The sequence below is a fragment of the Ixodes scapularis genome, unplaced genomic scaffold (genome assembly GCF_016920785.2).
Source record: "Ixodes scapularis isolate PalLabHiFi unplaced genomic scaffold, ASM1692078v2 PGA_scaffold0__279_contigs__length_252992795, whole genome shotgun sequence".
In the NCBI taxonomy this organism is placed as follows: Eukaryota; Metazoa; Arthropoda; class Arachnida; order Ixodida; family Ixodidae; genus Ixodes; species Ixodes scapularis.
This window is the reverse complement of record NW_024609835.1, coordinates 90934154-90955374: the sequence shown is the minus strand read 5'-3', so window position 1 is coordinate 90955374 and position 21221 is coordinate 90934154. Positions and strand designations below refer to the sequence as shown.

Genomic DNA, 21221 nt, shown 5'->3' with positions numbered 1-21221 from the left:
CAGAATTATGCACGTTGATGTAAAAATAACGCCAAGGTTCGACCTATTTTACGACGAACCTTGGATTGGATTGAAAACGTTTATTGGCGATAAACTGAGGGTTGAGGATTAAGGGCGGTGTCGGTGGTGACGGCGACCTGGACAGCATAGTGCCAAGAGTGTCCAGGTCGCCGTCATCACCGACACCGCCCTTATTCCTCAACCCTTAGTTTATGGCCAATAAACGTTTTCAATCCAATCCAAGGTTCGTCATAAAATAGGTCGATTCATATTAGTTCCCATGTGAGTTTAACTATTTAAATATATTTCGTTTTTCTGATCACGATATGAATACTAGTAATTATTCGTTAGTTCGATCTGGATGCGAACTAACAAATGAGTACTAGGTTAGCAGTTGTACCGCACCGATAAAATTGCTCATCTCCAGTGTAAACCAGTACCGCCTCATCCTGGCAGACCGACTTTATGCTGTATAAATCGCTAAAGCGTCCAATTTGACTGTTGACTTTTTTGTTAGTTCTTTATGCAGCAGGAGGTTAGTTTGCCGCAACATGGGGATATTCTTACTTACAGTAGGTGAGAAATTTGGCCAGTGCACTACATCTGCTAGCCTGGGGTCTTAACTCGCATCACGCAGTAGTGATACACGACCGCACGCCAATACAATGCTCATTCACATCGAAACCGGCAAGGATGTGTATGTTCTGCAGCGCGAGCTTTCGCTCAACGTGCATTGAGCTAATGGTAACTATACTCCGCCCAACCCCCACCTAACTATATTTTCGAAATCGCCATATTTTACTCTTTCCGGTATGCTATTTGCTATATATGCTATCGCGAATATATGCTATATATATATATACTATCGCGAAATTCAAAATAGTTGTTGTGAAATCGGCAAAGAAAAATGACGCCAAAACCAAGACGCGAATATACCCGCGCTTTTCATTGTGATGACGTCACGGGATGGCAGGCTTGCGGTTCGAGTGGGCTGTCTAAAAATGAACTATGCCGAGCACTTGTTTCGTGCTGCTGCGCGGGAGCTGGAGCGACATTCCAAAGCATTCATTTGAAACCACGAAACTGTTTGTAATCACTTGGGAACAAAGCCTACAGGCCAAAGAGTGAACTCCTGCCTTCCCATGACGTCACTTTTTCAACGTTGCCAGTAGAGCTTTGCACTTTGAAAAACACGATGAGGACCAAGATCTTAAATTATATAACCACGTTAAAAAAGTTATTTTGGCCAAATGTTTGGGTTACTATTTCAGCGACGTTAGTTGGTGTTATTAGAAAGTATTTAAGCAAATCGGAGACTATGAGGAAAACGCCGGAGTACCCCTTTAAAAAACCTCTGACACGCAAAAAAAAAAAAAATTCATGCTAGGCGTTGAAAAGGCATGTCAGGACATTACAAAAAATTGTTTCACTACAGAGGTGCGTAGTTTTTTTTTTATAAAAATAGAAATATGAGGCCCATTTCAAAGTTCCCGCCAGTGCACTGTGACGTAACTGTGTACCGCAAGGTGTCGGGGCGGTCATAAGGGAGGCATCGGCGGAAGTCACGTGAGTTGTATCCCTCCTCGTGCATACCGCGAGCGCGTGTAATATTTTTTAAATACTTTTGTTGTTCTCCGCACCTCCACGAGCAATCCAAGCAGACAAGGCTTCCTTTATTTGCTTTTCATCGCTTAATGTTGCTGTAAAGGAAGAAGAAGAGGAGTCAGTGAATTGACGTGATCAACTACAATGCCTAGAAGGCGCTGCGTGAGGCACTGTCCCGGTATTTCAGCAACTGAAGAGATCGCACTTCATGCATTTCCGAGGGACGGCAGGCATCTTCAGCCTGGAGAGTATACGATGATTCGACGACCTCGGTGTACGAACCTTCAGCATGCAATTGGGCGTGTCCTACGCAAGCAATCCTAATTTCTGCGAGCGTTCTCATTTTTTTTTCAAGACTTGATAGCTTCTTTTGTGCCCAGTATACATCCGTATCATCGGACTCATCGCATGCACTCGTACACTGGCTTGTACTCGCAACGCTTTCATCATTGACCTTACTGACTCTTTTTCCTCAACTTTTACAGCACGCAAACTAATCAACGGTGCAGCGATAAAGAGCTAGTGGAACTGAAACTTCGTTTTCTACAATCGCTCGTACAAAGAGCAGAAAAAAAAGTTTTAGGTATGGTCGCGGAGAGCACGAGGAGTGAAACTCACGTGACTTCCTGCGAACCCACTTTTAGTGACGTAGGTCGATCCCTCCCTTCTGACCGCCCCGACGCCTTGCGGTACACTGTTACGTCACAGTGCACTGGCGGGAACTTTGAATTCGGCCTCCTATTTCTATTTTTATAAAAAAAAAAAAAGTACGCAACTCTTTAGTGAAACAATTTTTTTTGTAATGTCCTGACATGCCATTTCAACGCCTAGCATGAAAATTTTTTTTTTTTTTTTGCGTGTTAGGGGATTTTTAAGTGTGAGCGTAGCAGAAGCAGCAAGAGCGAGCTCGGGCCATTCAGCGTCCCTGCCAAGCACGAGCACTGCTGCACCTGAAGCACTAATGAGGATCATATGCTCGCTCTTGTTGAATCGGCTGCGTCTGGACGTCAACTGAAACCAAAGTTACTAGAGTACCTCAGTTGTGCAAGTTCCGTGGAAGGAGATCCCCCCCCCCCCCCCCCCCTTCTCAATCACTTCAGTCCGCCTCCCGTCGTGTAAAGCGCCATCTATATTTTCGTTTCATGATTGTGTTCCATAGAGCAGAACTGGAACGCCATCTAGATGCTGTGTTTAAAAACGTGCGCAGTTCATAGAATGCACTGCAATTACCATAGCGGCCGTCGGGCGCGTCGAACGACGGAAGGCGACTCGTGGTGAGTGAGGAAGGGGGGGGGGGGGGGGGGGGCGGGGTACTGCCCGTGCAAGCTGCGTCTAGGAGCAGTTCCGTAACTAAGCTAATCTAATAACGTCGGCTGACACGAAGCATTGGCCTCAAGACCCAGATGGAAATTCGGGGAAGCGTCCTCTTACTTATCCATGGTCCTCTATGAGGCACGTGGTGATTTCATCTGTCCACAATGCGGATGGAGACAAAGCACCCGCCCTAAAGGCACAGGGCACAGGCAATGGTACAGAGCAGGAGCTCTTAGCAGTTGATTCTAGTGCGCCAGCGCTGCATTCACGCCTCCCGCGGCTTTGGCTTCGCGTGCGTAGCATTTGTTTTGCACCAAGTAAGTGTAAGACAAAGCGTAGTTTTGCTTTTCGCCCTATGTGCCGCTCCTATCGAATCTCGATGAGAATAGCACACTCGGCCACCTTACCCCCTTTGCACTAGCTTTCGTTCCACGTACAACTTTTGTGGTGTCTCCGACAAGGAGGAGTGTGAACTTACTTTAATAGGCGCTTTATAAAATAAATGATAAAAGACTAAGCTTTAACTCGACGTTTTCGTGATACTGTACTGCGCAACCCATCTTCGACGGTTGAAAACAAACTCGCCGTTTTGCTCGCGGAGGTGTGTCGGAGGCTGGGATGCGACGGCCACTCAATGTGCACCGTTTGGATTCTCCTACTCCAACGACTCTGTGAACAGTATGCCGGAGCCCATCCTTGTTGAACGCAGTGCGGTGATTTACGCAGCTATATATTTTCTAGTTACGGTTGAATGTGAGCATCCCGAACTCCGCTGCCCTTGAGAACGCGAATGGCACGCCGGGCTGCAGGATCAGCTCCACGCATTGCAGTCCACCGAACAAATAAAAAGTACTAAGCAAGGAATTTGGTTTGCAACCTGCAAACCATCCCGACCTACGTAAAGGGCGCCCACAAAGAGAACGCAGCCTCGCGGCAAATACGGGCTAGGGTACCTTCACGGAAAGTTTCAGAATAGGGGGCCCCGATGCGCTCCCTAAAAGCGCAATCGACAATACTTGTAAAATAAACCGAAACACATCAAAAGGTTTTAGGGTCACCCTGTTAGCTTGGAGCGTCGCACTGAGTATATGCAGAACTTTTGTGCCGGCGACATGCGACGGCCAACGCCCCTCGGCTGACCCAAAGCTTTAGAGCCCCCTATTACAAACCACAGCCGGACTGGAATCGGGCTCTCGAGAAAGAGAGCGCGCGCTTCCAGTCCGGCCATGTACAAACCAAGGTTGTTTAGGGTGATGCCATTGCTTGTATTACACAGTTTCCACGACTCGCGCTCACAGAGAAATTACAGAGCAATAACAAGGAAAAGATTTCGCTTGAGAAGGGCTCTGAAAGAGAGCGCGCGTTTCCAGTCCGGCCGTGAGAAGGGTTACTGCCACGCTCGAGCTTTTTTATTCTCTCTAAAGGAAAAAAAAAAAAGAAACACAAAACGCGGCGAGTGAAATGGTCAGATTCACACGAAGGCAACAACTGCTCACTGTGCCGGCGTCGGTTTGTCTATACTCCGTTTCACCTTATGTTGTACCGCAGCAAAGGCTAGAAGCGCGAGCTCATAGCATTGGCGACTGCCTTAATGCACGAGAGCTTGTGCCGCCGAGATGTGCTCCAGAGCAAGGAGCTCGCGCTTGTAGCCTTTCCTGCGGTACATCATAAGGTGAAACACAGTATAGAGTTCAACATCAACATTTCTAGATCCCATCACTTACGGCCTCCGAGATTCAGGCAGCAAAGCTCTTTTCCAGCCCTTCCAAAACGCTTGTTTTCAAGGCAGCTGCTGATACAGAGCCGGTATCGTAATATCAAAAGTTAAATATGTGTGTATGTGCACGCTGTATAAGGCTCGTAATTTCGTTCGAAACAATTTTCCAAATTTTGCTAAAAATCACACCCACTTCCTAACGTTAACAACCCAATAAACTTGCCTCAGTTTGGTTTGTTCTAAGTTTTTTTTTTTTTTTTTTTTTTTTTTTTTTTTTTTTTACAGCTATGGCAGTTAGCAAATAATTTCGAGAATAAACCCTTTCCGAAATTCAGTCTGGCCACTTTGATCACTATCATCATTTGTGGAACGTTATCTGTGCCATACCAATGGCGGCCTTCTAGTTACTGATAAAGGAAGACGTTGAAGATGCTCCTAAGCGGATGAAGCGAGGCCTGTACATTCGGGGAGTCAGTACGACGCGACGTATGAATGGAACACAAGAGCAACCTAAGCGTTTATTTCTAATAACTCCGAATCAGTCAATCTATGGGCGGCACACAATCGGCTTTAAAGCACTTTGGTGTATAGAATTTTTTCGAGGCGTCTGAGTGGGTTGGACCTTTGTTCTGAACGCAGGTCTTGGTCACCATCGAACTGAAAGTGATCGAGAAAGAACTCACACTGAACATATCCTTGCGTGCCGTTCACTTCCGAAAGTGACGGTGCCATTACAAGTTCGTTTTCGCCATTGATATGGCAAACGTAAACTACTCTACGAACCACCAGATGGCACTGAATTTCGGAAAGGGTCAAAACAGAACAAGCGGTCACGTGGCCTCGAGCCTATCTTGTGCAGCCGACGTTATTCATAGCCACGCGCTGGGGTCGGCAAAGTAGAAAACGCGTACTGAGCTCCAAACAATGTTAGAGTTCGGCTAAAAAATGGAAAAAAATTGGGTTGTGTGTATGTTCATACAGCCTAGAACTTGGTTTGCATCAACGGGCGACGAGTTTCCCAGCTGTAGATGAGCAATTTAGCCAGTGCAGTACAACCGCTAGCCTGGGGTCTCTAACGTGCATCACGCAGTAGTGATACACGACCGCACGTCGGTACGATGCTCATCAAGATCAAAACGGGCAGGGGTGGAGATTGAATTCAGGATTCCTGGGTTTTGCAGCGCGAGCTTTCGCTCCACGTGCTCCGAGCTGGTGTGCGCTAGCACACTCGGCCACCGGACAGAAAGTGCGTCACTAACGCTGGCCATCTGGAATGCAGCAGACGCCGCCATCTTGTCCGCGCCTCTGGGGTAGTAAATAGCTAGTAAAACGGTAGTAACGGTCAGAAAACGGTGGCAACGGCTGAATTTACTAACTTTTTACCACCGATCGCGCATTTGAGGTATTAAATATTGAAAGGTAGTAGCGGTCAGGAAAAGGTAGTAACTGCTGCTGTTACTACAATTTTACTAGCTTTTACAGTGGAGCTGTTGAGGGCTAAGTTCCCCAGGATCGTGTCCACCTGCAAAAAAAAATGATGACACCGAACTGTTGACAGCTGCCACCATCTATGAGTGACGGCGGAAACCAGACAACTGGTTGCCTTCGCTCATAGACGGCGGCAACCTTTTTTCGCGGGAAGAAAGGCGCACATCTTCCTTCGAAGGTGTGCGCAGCAGCGCGAATGGTTCCGCAACCGCCGCAAGGCCGCTGTCGCCAGCAGTTCCACTAGGGAATCGTAGTAGACCGTTTTTCTCCTCCGCTACGGTATCCCTGAAGAAAAGGCCGCAGCTGCGCATGCGCGCCGCCAGCCTTCTCTGCGTAGTTCAAGGTCTTGTGGCGGATTACGGAGCGCTATCCGGGTGCTTAGCGGGCTGCGGAAACAGTCTACTACAATTCCCCACTGTGTCGAGCGCTTGAGATTCCCTTGCGAAAGAGCAGATCGCTCGCCTGGAAAGCCACCGCAGAGAACAGAAGCTACAGCTCCGCTGCTCTTCCTTCTTCACGACAATAGAAAAATTAATTTTGTTTTTCTAAGAGTGTATTTTTATTACCAGCGCTCGAAGAGTCAATTGCTCCTATCATGGAAGAATGGCAAATCTAAAAACAAATGTGTTTAAAAAAAATTGAAAGACGTTTACAACTTTCTGTAATGCCGAATTAGCATGGGAGAGTAATGCAGAATTAAATGGGAGGGGAGCAGGGAAGAGGAGCGGCGGGGATGAAGGGGGAGCAGAGGCATATATGCCTCTGCTCCCCCTCCATCCCCGTCCCTCCTCCTCTCCTGCTCCCATCACATTTAGTGGGAAATTTTTGCGAAATTTTCCTCTAGATTAAGCTTACATTTCCCGGCTAAAAATAGCGGGGAAACTTTCCCGCTAAATTTAGCGTGGTATTAGGGAGTTTTAGAATAGCGCACGCTAAAGCTTTGCGTACGCAAAGAATAGCGTCGTCGCCACTGCGCATGCTCCGAACGCAAACCAGGTTTTGCGCTTTGCGTGCGCAATTTTAGCGCGCGCTATTTCTCGCAAATAGCGTGCGTACGCAAAGAGTTTTTGCGCTTCTCCAAACAGGATTCGTGATGGGAAGTTGGCTAAAGCCAAGACGAGCACAGTTGAAAAAAATGGCGGCTTCGAGGATTATGTCGGCGGCTGCTTTGGCGGCGTCGTGAGTGCGACGTCGGCGGCATCCTCGCGACTGCAATTTTCAATACGGGACGACATTGCACTCGGTTTGGCAGCGATCACCGGCAACTTGATGCTTGCGACGCGCGAACATTTCACGGCGAAGGAACGATGTGCGAAGGTCAGTACACGAGACCTCTCTTGCCGAGGCGACGCAAGCGGACACGACCGGTCAACCGCTCGCGTCGTGTTCTCATGTTTAAACAAATTAAAATGCTACTCTAGACCAAAAAACTCGTTTTCTTTTAGAGTTACATCATTTCGTGTGTGAAATAAAAATTTGACTATCTTGGTGGCGTCGCAAGCGCGAGATGCTTAGGCTTTTGCGTCGCGGCGGAGAAACGCTATTCTAAAACTCCCCTGCGTCGCGTGCGCTAATACAAGCGCTAAATTTAGCGCTAGCGTGCGCTAAAATTGCGTACTTTATTCTAAAACTCCCTATTTACCAACATAATCCCACCAAATTTAGCGAGACATTTTGCGAAAATGTTCCGCTAAGTTTCGCGGGGAAACTGAATTAGTGTTGAGGTAACGTGATGTCAATTTCCCACTAAATCTAGCGGGAACATTTTTCCATTAAATTTATCGAAAAAATGTTTCTGCTTAATTTTCCGCTAAATTCACATGACGTCAAGAGAGTAATATTTTCCCGCTAAATTTCACGGGAAATATTTCGCAAAATTTAGCTGACAAATTTCACCGCCAAATTTTGTGGAAACACGTCCCGCCAAATTTAGCCAAAAACTTTCCCGCCATACTTAGTGGGGAACTTTTATCCTTGTGACGTCATTGTGGGAAACGACCTTTAATGCAACGCGCCGACGCCGCTCAACCCGGAAACGGGCGCCTAAGAGCTGCGCTCTAAAAAACGTTTTGGAGCAGGCTGTTTCGTATTCCACTTTCAAAATATTCTCCCACTGAATAATACATATCCAGGTAAAAACGTGTTTGGGATTATTCACCCACCTCTCTTTGTAGCTCGAAGTGATTGCATGGTCACCTTAATGTCCAGCGGAAACGTAGACAAACCGGCTTTCTTCGGAGTGTGTAATGTGTACTTGAGTTTAGACGTTGCCTTATTCAACAGCATTTATTCGTCAGGTATATTGCGTCTGATAGAAATGGTGCTCGTGTGTCCGGGGTGTTCACTCCACGTCGTAGTCATCAACGGCCTCTGTACCTGTTTCCTCAGTGTCCTGTTCCTCTTTACCCATTTCATCCAGGTTTTCGTTCACTGTTGATAGCCAAAAAGAAATGTGGACACGAAAGCGCTGTGTTTCCTAAATATATAGTCATCAACCCTTTCTACCCGTAGCAGTACTGCTGTAAGTAAAAAAATTATTTTGGAACATATTCTTCGAAGCGAAAATTGTTCGCTTCCTTCATACGATAGTATTTACTTGAAATAAGACAATGCACATTTTAAGTTCAGATTCTAAAAGGCTAGCGTAGCTGTAGCTCTATTACGCCTGGTACGTGCATGGAACGCTTTACATTAGTTGGTTTTGGTTCTATGAGTATAACTGCGTGACCCACCATAGCTTGGGGTATGCTCGAATGAACTATACAAGTATAAATACATGTGGTTTGGGAATTTAAAAATAACCTTGTCATCCTATTTGTGCTGTCGTCATATTGTTTCTACTGTGTTTTAAGGTATTGTAACAAGCACAATTTGTAGGTTTACGTGCCAAAACAAAAAAGGACATCCGACACGCATCAACGTCGGATGTCCAAAAAAGGTCATCCGACGCATTGTTTCTGAAGAAAATTTATAGGTCTGCTTTTCCGCGGAGCACACAACGCGTTTGAATGCAGGATGCCAGCAATCTACGGGACAGAGAAAACGTCTTCATGCGGGGTAACTATCTTTTACGATAAAATGTTTACGGAGAATCGTGCTCTCGATATAGTTATTCAGTGTTTTATTTATGCGCACAGCGATGGTTGGCTGAATCTTTGTTTTGCGAAAGGGTAGACCAAGGGTCTTGATCATAAATAGTGCGTTTATTAATCGAGTAAATGTGACAGCTAAAGACAAGAGTACTTTCGAACACTTGAGATCGTTCTGCCGTGCAACGAAAATCGCTCTAAGCCTCTGTCAGAATGCGGCCACCTTAACTTAAATGTAGATACTCGTAGTTCATTCAAAAAACACTATGCGGTTTGTTCGCTTTAGGTCACTCCTACGCCACATACAGTACAGTTAATTGAATCAACAACCAATGTAGTTTGTATACAGATAGGAGAACGTACCACGACTTCAAATTCTTCGTATATTAGGATAATAGTTATACAGCACTAAATGCGCACTTAGGTCACTAGCTATTGGAGGCTGAAAATAATGTCTTTCTGTCATTCTTTTCATTCTCAGTCATTCTTCTAGATAGCGCTTATTGAGATGAATACTACATCAATATACATATCGTAGGCTATTGTGTAACTGGCAATACAAGTGGTTTCTAACTTATCTTTGGGCTTTCAGTTACTATATTGTCTAAAGTAGCCCGCTATCAGCATACCAAACTCATTTGATTTTATCGATATCTCACCTGACCATTAGGCAACTAAACCTTTCGGTGAACTAGTGACAGGCCGTTCATAGTTCGGGTAAAAGAAAGACCCTCTTACTCATTTGCATTTCTTTATATAATTTCAAAGAATGATCGGAAGTTACGGTACCTGACATCAGCTATCACATATAAATCATAAAGAAAGAAAAAAAATTTTCTATGGTTTCTAACACATTATGAAAAATTGCCTGTTTTGAACAACTAGCTCCTCAGTTCCTAATTCTGTATTGGTAATACTCGACACATTGGTTACGTTATTTAAATACTCGAAAGCAATATATATAAATATAGTACGCCCTATAGGCTTGTGAAGGAAATATAATTCTTAATTTTGGAATGGGGGCCTTCGTTGAACAGCCGAACAGATACCATCTTCCCATGTCAAGTTGTAACTCAACTTCATCTACATGAGGTGGCGGGGATTATACCCCATGGTGCAGACATTTGATGAATGTGCACCTGGGTCTGAGTTTGAGCGTCAGTCGAAAATTCCTTCTTCACGTTACATGTATTCTTCCTCAAGAATCTTCAAGAATGATCAGATTGGTGTCTCGACCGGCGGCATGAGTCAGATTGTCCCTCTTAAAGTAGCAATTTTGAAAAACAGATTTGCAGGTGCCATCTAATTTTGTGACGAAACGACAGAAGCCGCTTTGATCCTACATATCACACCGTCATATCTATATAAAACCAACTGCGTGCCTTTGAGCTAACGTCACAAAACATTTTGTTTGCGAACAGATGTCTCAGCAACAGTTTTGCAAAGTTCTTTTGAAGCGCTCAATTTCTTACTTCGAATATAACAAATATATATATATTTGAACTATACGAAAATCAAACAAACTCAAATCCTGAAGAAAACATTTTTTTACAATTAAAACGCCATGTATGTCGAAGACATTTGTAGCTTGACGCCTTGTTTTCCAAAATCTGTGTCCCCTGTTCTGAGTGGCTATCTAATGTACCATTAGCTCACCTTAGAGGGTTTTGTACGCCTAAACATATTCATGTGCCCCGCCCTACAGGGTCCCTAAACTCGTCAAACACATAGTTTGAGCCGAAAGTTCGCGATGCGCGCCGATTTGACATCGACGACAAAAGCGCGAAGTAATGGCCGTGATAGGCTAATCGGTGCCCTCCGTCAGCTTCGGCCCCAAGTTTGCGTTTGACGAGTTTACGCAGAGACACGAAGACACGAAGGCGCGAAACCTTTCTTGTCCCGCTATTACTGCGTAACGCTTTCGTGGCTTTTTGCGTCACTAACAGCCGCTGATCCGAACCTACGTGACAGATGCAGTTAGTCTGGCAGCTCCATACTCCGTTTCACTTGAAGTCCGATCTCCGCCGACACTGCGATCTAATGGAGCCAATCAAATAGCGCCTAAAGTGCATTGCCAAGGCGCTCGTCGCCTTTCTTTTTTTCCTATGCTATCGCCAAGTAAACCGATCACACACAGTAAATGCGACGCGATCCTTCGCTTTTTTTAAGTGTGATTGCTTTAGCCGGCGATAGCATACCCACAAAGAAACTGAACGCCGTGACGATATGCTTTTGGCGCTGGTCAATTGACTCCATTAAATCACAGCGTCGCTTGCGGTGATACTTAAAGCGAAACAAATTACGCGCCTGCCACACAGTCTGTTGGCACCCATGAAGACCGCGTTGCGGGGCTCACCCAAATGGTCAGGTCGTAAGTGATGGTGTTGCCGCTCCACCAAGATAAAGCGAAGCGCGCCTCATCGTGAACCTAGCATTGTAAGAGCACCCACATTGAAGCATAAGAATACGAAATGTGGTTTGGGGCGTACGGTTCTTGCAATTACAAATTTTCATACTGAAAAAAAACCAGATAACCTGGCATGGCACGCAATGACACTTGGTGAGTTGACTATACAAAGATGCTTACTTAACGCTTCGCGGGCTTTGATATCGGAGTCGAGACACTCGCATTTTATCTTCACAATAGGATGAATACCGGTCCCAGCATACAGTTTTCGGACATCTTCTCGCACTGAAAAAAAAAAAAAAGAAACAACATTCCGTACAAATAATTTATTACTTTGCCAAACCGCGAACACCAACTCGAGGTATAAACGATGCTTTCAAATATATTCCCGATGCTTTCAAATGTATTTCGAGCCGTTATGGGCAATGCAGCCGCAGTAATAGATTTGCAGGAAAAAAAACGAGCGCAAATGCGCAGATCGTATAAATCCTTGTAAAGAATAAACTCAGAAACAAAAATCTTAGAGATTGTGAGTTATAACTCAACTGGGATACCATCCTAATCCAGTGCAATGATTTACTAACGCCTTTCTTTACGATTCTTTGTTTTGAGTTATAGTTTGTTATGCCATATGATAATCGTTCAGTGAAATTCCGCGAGTGGGTAAATATTGCAGGTATCATTTATTGCGCATACTTGTGTTGGGTTGTCACATGGACATATGCATTTTCGTTTGTTTTATACATGTGCCTTCAGGCAAGTAATCAAATTATGTTAATCGTGATAATTTCACAGCATATATTTTAATCGTGCCATATACTATAGTTGAAAACGAAATATTTGGGGCGAAGCTCCTTAGCCTCTAGCCTTGTCCGTCCGTCCGTCCGTCCGTCCGGCCGGCCGGCGTCCGTGCTGACATAAAAAGAAAAAAAAAATTCTTTGCGCAGTCGACAGGATTCGAACCTGTGCGGGCAGACCGCAATGGATTTCTAGTCCATCGCCTTAATCACTCGGCCACCACTGCGGGACGAGTAGGGGGCTCTGAGATGTGGTAGTAACTCAAGAGCTGGGGTTTCTGTCATGGATGAAACGTTGCATGTAGACGCTCAACGTCTATACAGGAGAGGGCGCGGTGGTCAAATGGGTATATAATCGCATTAAACTTTGCATGCATTAGCTTTGCATGCATTAGCTTTGCATGCATGCATGCAACACGGACAAGTAACGGAACAAATGTTCTCTTCTTTTTATATATATGTCAGTTATTACATTAAAATATCCAGAAATATGTTAGGGTGTGCGCCCTTGCGTGTTCAATTGTATTCAATGAGCTCCTCATCATGTTATCTCAGTCAAATAAATATGTAAAAAAACATACTTTTTTGCAGGAGTTTTTCGTCGCAACGGCACCATTTTTTTGATGGGACTGCTGGAATAACCTTCTGTAGCACAGAGTTTTCTGAGTGAGAAGAAAGCCACGGGTCAGTGATGAACGTTTTGCCGAAATAGCGGTCCCTCGTGAGGCGTCCCACATGCTGCGTCGTGGGTTTCTTGGATTCACGCTTGTGCCCTGCGTCGAAAGGGTTAAAAATGTAATTCTACTCTTTTTGTCAGTCTGTTCATGAACAGAAAAAAAAAATAAAATGTTTGAGAAATTACGGTCAAACACTGTACCTTTTTTTGTTTCGTTTTAAAGAAAGTTATAAACATTTCCTGAGCAGCGTTAAATATTGTTTGAAGTATTTTCCGTACTAAACTTCGCGTACGATACATCGTAATGTTCAAATATTGATACCCTACGTTCTGTTAATTATTTTAAGGGGCGAACTTTAGAACGCTTCATTGTTATCACCGCGGCTGTCGAAATCACGCCGCTTGACCTCAGCAAAAAAAAAAAGTGGGGCTGTTAGTTTGTTGTTTTGGTACTCTATTTCTTCGCAGGTGAAGCGCATGCAGGGAAAATGCACCCAAGTGAACAAAGCGGATCAAGCTTGCATATCTGATGGTGCAAACATCGACTGCTCGATATGGTTAACCGTTTACTAATTAATGACCGTGGGTTCTGTTAGAGACCATGGTCGCATTTCGTTTGAAGCAAAGAAGGACGTCTCAGCTTGTTTTTTTTGTTCTTCAACAAAGGTACCAACAAAGAAGGCGATGCAAACTACGAAGAGCAGAAGAACTTACATTCGTATGTTTTTGTTTGTAAACATGAAATTCTATCTTTCATGGTGCTAGCAGGAGTAATACACTGATAAAGCAGACACCTAATGTCACCGACAACTAAAGAAACGCTCTGGGCGTGACCAATCCCGATTATTTTTATCACTCCGTAGCTAATCGGGTTGCGGCATTAGCGTACGAGAACGCCAGAAAACTAATCAGAAAGCAAGAAGGCTCAGCGTAATAAGCCACGCCCCGAGTTTCTTGAGCTGGCAGTGAAAATAATGCGGCCTATGCAGGTTGCACGAGACACTGACCATTTACACTCGTTGTCACACCGAGAAAAACAAAAGGACGTTTTGCGTATTATTCATGCACTCCGCAAAGTACGTCTCGCGAGATTTGACTGTCAACGAAATAAGCGATGATTTTGGCTTTTGAAACGTGCACGTCTTAAAACATTTAAATGAAACTAATCTAAGATGCGCCTACATATATCTGAATTCGAAACGGGAAGGGTGAAATTAGTGAATTTCTGCGAAGAGCCGGATCTCCTTTTTTTTTTTAGTAACGTTCTTAAGGGGAACACGAGTGTAAGCAAGAACACCTCTTCTCGCACAACACTGAGCCCCGTGGACAATACACCGGGTGCTTAGGTTATAATTTGCTAAATTCCCAAGTTTGTGGAAAGTCATATTCTGGTTCACGTTCCTCATAATAAATTTCCGACTCACAATTGTTATTTTTTCTTGAGTGTAAACTGCATAAACCATACAAGGATCTGCTGCATGTAGTTTTCTCGGGGCAGTGGCTGCACGTTTCCCCCGATTCGTAGATACGCATATCATTCACGTTTCCTCTGAAAGACAAAAAAGGCAAAGTAAAAAGTAAATATTTAAACTAAAAAAGGACGGACATTACACCACGAGAGAAAGACACGCAGGGACATATTTCTACGAAGGACATTATGAACTACAGCACATTTGTTGTCTTTCTGCCACAACTGCGGTCCCCGTAAGCTTCATTATCTCACCATTTGTAAAAAACTCGAACAAAGAGTCCTAAAGTTCGCGTTCCAGCCCTCATCTGGATATTATTTTTCTTACTAACTTGCAGGTACGGCAACGACACATTAAGACCATCATATTGTGTACAACAGTACATTTAAGGTCCTGTTTATCTTCTCTACTGAAGTGCATTTTGTCTTGTTATTTGCAGGTTTGAAATACGTAGCTCAAATTTCGTGTTCTGTTCTTAAGAACGCGCGGGGTTCGGAAGAGCTATAAATACGAGTGATGGTCAATAAGTGTTCCCTCCTATGCTGATTTTTTTTTCAGTGATGGTATTGAAAGATGTTACATTGACATAAAACTTTGGATTCTTCTTTCTCAGGAGTATATAACTTTTCAATACAATCTACACCGACGGCGATGCACTACCGGTGCACTACTCTCCGCATGCCGTCGTAGATGACTGAGGGCGGCTGTTGACGAGACCAACGCCGCGCTGGTGGAGCTGCAGTTTCAAGATGTTCTGCCTCATTCACCTTTCAACCCAGAAGGTCCAGACCTTGCGCCATCGGACTTTTGGCTGCTTTCCAAGATAAAGTAACACCTGAAGGGTTTATGGTTTGCGTCTGACAACGCGGGGCCGGTGCAGTGCGCTGTTGGTGTCGTCAACAGCCACTCTGAATCATCTACCACGGCACGCGCGGAGTGTAGTGCACTGGTAGCGGAAGTGGATTGCCGCCGGTGGGGACTATGCTCAAAATCTATAAGCTCCTGCCTGGGAAAGGGAAGAGCTCGATCTTTCATTTTAAAGCAAGTAAAAAAAAATTTCAATTTCATCACTGAAAAAAAAAAGGTACAGCTTAGTAGGCAAAACTTATTGATCACCCTCGTGTCACTCACACCAAGAAGCGCCTGCCTAAACCTATGTATCTCCTATCACGCATGGTGCCAACAACGTTCTAAATGCGATGTGCTCGGAAAGACTCATTACTATTCAGAAAGCATCTTCCCCTTTCTGTAAGCAGTAGAAACATGTAAAACGGCAGCCAGCCCCTTTTAAAAGTTGTCTAACATCGGATCACCTGCAAATAGGGTGTTTTGGAATAGCGCATGCTAAAGCTTTGCGTACACAAAAAATAGCGTCGTCGCTACTGCGCATGCGCCAAACACTGACCACGGTTTGCACTTGGCGTGCACTAATTTAGCGCACGAAATTTTTCGGAAATTGCGTGCGTACGCATAGAGTCTTTGCGCTCCTCCCAGGAAGATTCGTGATGAGAAGTTGGCTAAAGCCAAGACGAGCACAGTTAAAAAATGGCGGCTCCCAGGTCCATGTCTGCGGCCGCTTTGGCGAAGTCGTGAGCGTGAAGTTCACGGCATTCTCGCGACTGCGATTTTCAATACGGAACAACATTGCACTCGGTTTGGCAACGATCACCGGCAGCTTGATGCTTGCGACGCGCAAACAATTCTCGGCGAAGACAGCGTAGGTCAGTACACGAGACCTCTCTTGCCGAGGCGACGCAAGCAGACACGACCGGTCGACTGCTCGCGTCGCATTCTCATATTTAAACAAATCTAAAATGCTACTCTAAACCAAGAAAAAAAAAACTTTTTTTTTTTGCAAGGTACAGTATTTATTGTGTGAAATAGAAATTGTGACTGTCTTGGTGGCGTTCCGAGCGCGAGCAGCTTGGGCTTTTGCGTTACGGCGGAGAAACGCTATTCTAAGACTCTCTCGCGTAGCGTGCGCTAACGCAAGCGCGCTAGCGTGCGCTAAAATTGCGTACGTTACTAAAAAAATTTCTATTTTGTTGTAACCCGTAGAGAAGTATATACTTTTTTTGTGTGCATGTTGTCAATAGGATGCATTAGTATGCAGAGTTAATAACATCTTTATACGAAACCTCAACATCAAGTATGAATCGATTAAACTTCTTATTATCATTATAAAAAGCACATACACGACTGATGAAAATAATGATCAAGCTAATCCTATCAAGAGGTTTACTTTTGTTCAATTAACCTGCAAATAACTTAGTCTAAATTCGTTGCATTCATTAATAATCGGTAGGTTAATCGACCACTTCTACATGCCTATTTTTTAATTAATGACACAGTTTTTGAAAAAGCACTCTTACTTAAATATGCTAAATGCTAAATCACTCCTGGTACATTCTTCGTGGTCTGTTTAAATTTTTATATGCTCAGAAACTTCCGGTTTAAACTCAAACACGACATTTAGTTTCACCTTAATTGTCCGTCGCCATCCTCTAAACCACTAGTCAAGCGTCAATACATAAGCATTTTTGTATTGTTTGATTTGGACAAACTTTGTTCACTGTGATAAATACCTCTTTTTAACTGTGCTTCTTAAGCCATATACTGAGATGTGTCCGAAATGTGACTTAATTTCTATTGTTCTTTTTTTACGATATAATTATCAACTGGTCAGTCACACAGCACAATAGGGACTGATCAACCTACACTGGTCCATAATTGCAGGTATAAATGATCCGATATGTCGGATCGCCTCTAATCTTGAACTTCGCTCGTCCGCAGCCCACGTATTTAGAAGTTGCCCAAATCATCTGAAAGAAATTAGATGTATTACGAACACTTGTGGATGTGTTCTTAGGCGCTCGGTTGCACTCATGCCTCAAATAGTACAAGCAGCAAGCATTTATACGCCCAACAATATATGTATCCGTTAACTGACACTAATTATACACTGGGCCTAGATGACAAAAATATTTTATAATGTTTCACCTAGTGGAATATGCCTTTCATAAAGTTTATTATCAATCAGTATACAGTACTACTTAGAGTTAAGTATGCTTTTAGACATAACTTATTAAAACTTCCTCCGCGAGAGCACCTGGGGTTTGCCTTTCATGAAACTCAAATTAAAGAGTTATTAGATTTGCATATGTTTTGAGCAAGACGACGGAAATCATTACTAATTATTAGTAATCATGACTTTGATTTCCCGGCACTTCACAGTAGTCTGTTTGAGCACTCTGCGTCTCACTTTAATATTGCTTTCACATTGACGAAGCATGACATCGCCGCCACTTGCTCTTATTCTTTCTTCACGCAGAAAATATTAATTTACTAATAATAGTTCGGATGAATAGACCCTCTCCAGAAGTACAACCCATCTAGTAGCAGCATCGCACTACCCGAGTCTGCCCTTGTTGAATCATGTACTCGGAACATGCATTGAACACGAGGGCTGGATCCACGTTTGGCAAGAGCTCCGATCCAATAAAACACCTCGTGCTCGAGAAGTAGAGACAGCCTGTGTTGCTTGGCGGCGCCTTGAAAAGAGTCTTTAAACTGCTGCGGAAGCAAACAACCTGTGGACTACGCACTTGAGTCAGATGTCCGGCTTCGCCTCCACCGTTGAACTTGTCAATTTCACTAAAGTCAAAGAGTATCCCCTCGTCCAGCCAGCTTTGGATGGCGGACTTCCAATTCGTGGATATAGCGTTGGGAGAACTTGAAGATGACAAGAACAGGTTCTGGCCAGTTGTGAACCTAGCTGCGATAAATTCCAGATTAGTTTCTCAAGCGCCAAGCTCTTTGTATGCAAGTAAATTTATTTTACAGTTGTAGCTTAGTGCCCCTTCCTGACAAAAAAAAAATGTTCATGCTGACGCGATAGACAACTCTACAGCAAAGACACTCCTCTTCCTCTTGTCCTTGTTCGCCGCACACACACGCGAACTGCGGCAAGCCTCTCTCTCGCTCTGCACCCTTCCCCCCCCCCCCCCCATTTTCGCCTGTATAGCGCCGCGGTTGCAAAACAAAAAACGCGTGATGACGGGGAGAGCGCTCTCCGCCTTCCAACGTTCCTGCTATATCCCCGTACCCTCCGCCGACGCTCCCCTTTCCACTCACCACCACCCCTGCTACAGCCGCCATTGCGAAATACCCACGTGCTTGCGGTGGGGCGACACGCTCCCTCGCCTCCCCACTGCAGCCTCCCAGGTTCCGTTCTCAGAATCCATTGCACAGATTGTAGAGCACACCAGCTGAGAGCAAATCTTCTTCGACATGCCTTTCCACAGCGCAGCATACAAGACCACAGAAAGTGTGCCGCCATCAATTGCGGCACACTTTTTGTGGTCATTTACATTTTTGTATTATTTTGACTTAGGGACCACTGTAACGTCGAAATTGAGGGCATTATTTACATTATATTACCCACGTGCCGGAACATTTTGGTAACAAATAAAGGAGATGGACCCAGTGGGGCACGTCCCCCAAAGTTACAAATTATAGTAAGATCACGAAACGAAACGTCCCTTAAATGTGTTATCTATTGTACATCTAAAGTATACATAGCAGCGCCAGTGGTTTTGATCTAACATATTTCAAACCTAAGGCTCTCTTACGTATCTGTACTTGGACGTAGAAGGCTACAACTATACTTATCTCTAATTTCTGCATTGAGGCGCGCACCCATCCTGCTTTCATAATTGGCGTCGGTAAGAAATTAATACTCCATGACGCGCTGGGCCAGCAAGGTTCATTAACTCTAAGCTTTCCTTTATATATGTGTTCAGCGTCGTTCGGGATTAGCACCTCTTTTGTATTATATATTTCGTTAGTGAGCTACCCGAAGTAAGCGCATATACGCAATACCCAGCTTTTACCCTTCCAGGCATGCCATTCATTATTTCAAAATGTAAAATAGTTATTGAAAAAACGGCAAGTGAAGGCAATGTCAAAACTAGCATTCAAACCTTTCCTCACTCTCTGGTGGCGTGAAATCACAAGTTATGTAACTTATCGGTCAAGTAGGTAATGAAACACTATCCGAAACGTTTTTTCGTGTCTTCCTTCTTTTTGTTTTTTGTTGTCGTAAGTTTTAATAACATTTATTCCACACCTTCAAACTTCTTATAATCCGTGGAGAACAAACTGTACATCCCACATGTGGCCCAAGTTACACCTGTTCAGTGTTCTCGAACAACTTTGAAACTTCGATAACGTTACGGAAAAAATATTTTTACTTGTAATTCATGTCACTAGCTCAGACGTGTGTATTAATTTGGTGAACTAATTAAGAAACGAATCATTGACAATCAAAATTCCACCAGAGGCTTTATTCGTAAGGTTAATTGTACAGTTCAACATAGACATTTGCTCAAAACTCCTCTTCAATCGCATATTTTGCACTGTTGCTTATGTACCTGCTAAGTATTCAAGTAAAATCAAAATCCCAATGAATCTTTTCCGAGAAGCATTCTGCGCACACGAGAGCGCCCGATGCCAAGCGGCGGAAGTCGACACGCAAAATTGAGGAAATTCAAGGGGGCTGTGGATCAGCGAGTAGAAAACGTAATTCCAGCATACATATAATTGTATTACACTAAAAAAGAAAGTAGACGTAAAGAAAAACACGACGTTTAGATAGGCGCCACGGATGTCCCTCTTTGAAGTCGCGTTGGGCACGCGCCGCGGCTCAGAGAGCGAAGAAACTGGCAGCGTAGCTCCCATGCATTATCGATTGGTAGCGCAGGAGGTCACTCCCACGATTTTTAGTTCGTGCAGTCTCCACCTGGTGCCGTAGGTACGTGGAAAAGGTCCATTGTGTGAACCGAAAAGTAAGCAGAGAAAACACTTTGCCTTCGTTTTTAGAATGGACTAAACATCTTTGAAAAAATTGCATTCCACGCGCTGTCATCTTTGTCTGCTGGTCTGTGTTCCACAGCCCAGCGTTCTGATCACGCGCTGTAGCTCTGCTGTGCGGTATATGAGACGCTGCGCATGCGTCCACAGCTCAGTTGCTCAGCATTTTTCACACAGGTGATAAGCGATGGAAACGTCGATACCTCGTCTCAGCTTGGTTCACAGTACAGTCGATACAACGAACCTTTAGCACCAATCAGACAGCGCCAAAAGCGCAATGTCACGATTAATCTTTCTGTGCGACTGCTACCATTGGGTAACCCTCTCAAGCACAATGGACACGTCGTCACCTCGCGCTTTTAGTTTGTGTGTTGGTGTTTGTATGTACGCGGCCATTTGAACGCACTATGAATTATCTTGAAATAGGGTAAAGGTTCATGAAGGATGAAAGGTTACGTGATGCTCCCTCCACATTTACGTGAAAGACACTAATTCTGTCTCTTGCACACGGGAGTGCCATTCAGGACGAAGCTGAACAACCGCTCTTTGACGTAGCTGTTTGGGGTACTTATTTCCTTTAGTGCTACGACACGAAGACATCCCTCGGTTTCCGCCAGAATAGCACTCCAACGCGAAAGAACACAATGTTCATGTTCCCAGTTTGGTCAGCACTCTACAGTCAGCGATACAAAGTATTGCTTAAATAGTGGAGACTATCGCTGAAAACGAACTCTTATACAGGCTCCTCTGTACAGCTGGAAACACAGTGACTAGGGTTATGCAAATAG

At 44.3% G+C, this 21221-nt stretch overlaps 1 protein-coding gene across 2 annotated transcripts in view; it reads right to left on the bottom strand.

The window, feature by feature from the left end:
* Positions 1–21221, bottom strand: part of LOC8034610 (CRISP/Allergen/PR-1) — a 48323-nt gene that overhangs the window by 10434 nt on the left and 16668 nt on the right. Inside the window, exons 5-10 of one of the 2 annotated variants that reach the window (XM_029978030.4) lie at positions 18168–18337; positions 17281–17384; positions 14518–14642; positions 12999–13190; positions 11801–11905; positions 8428–8554 (exon numbers count right to left, since the gene is read on the bottom strand). In XM_029978030.4, coding sequence (XP_029833890.2) covers positions 8466–8554; positions 11801–11905; positions 12999–13190; positions 14518–14642; positions 17281–17384; positions 18168–18337 — 785 coding nt within the window. In that variant the 3' untranslated portion in view covers positions 8428–8465. Of the gene's footprint in view, positions 1–8427; positions 8555–11800; positions 11906–12998; positions 13191–14517; positions 14643–17280; positions 17385–18167; positions 18338–21221 lie in introns of those variants that run through there. The other variant, XM_029978032.2, reaches the window with a different exon arrangement.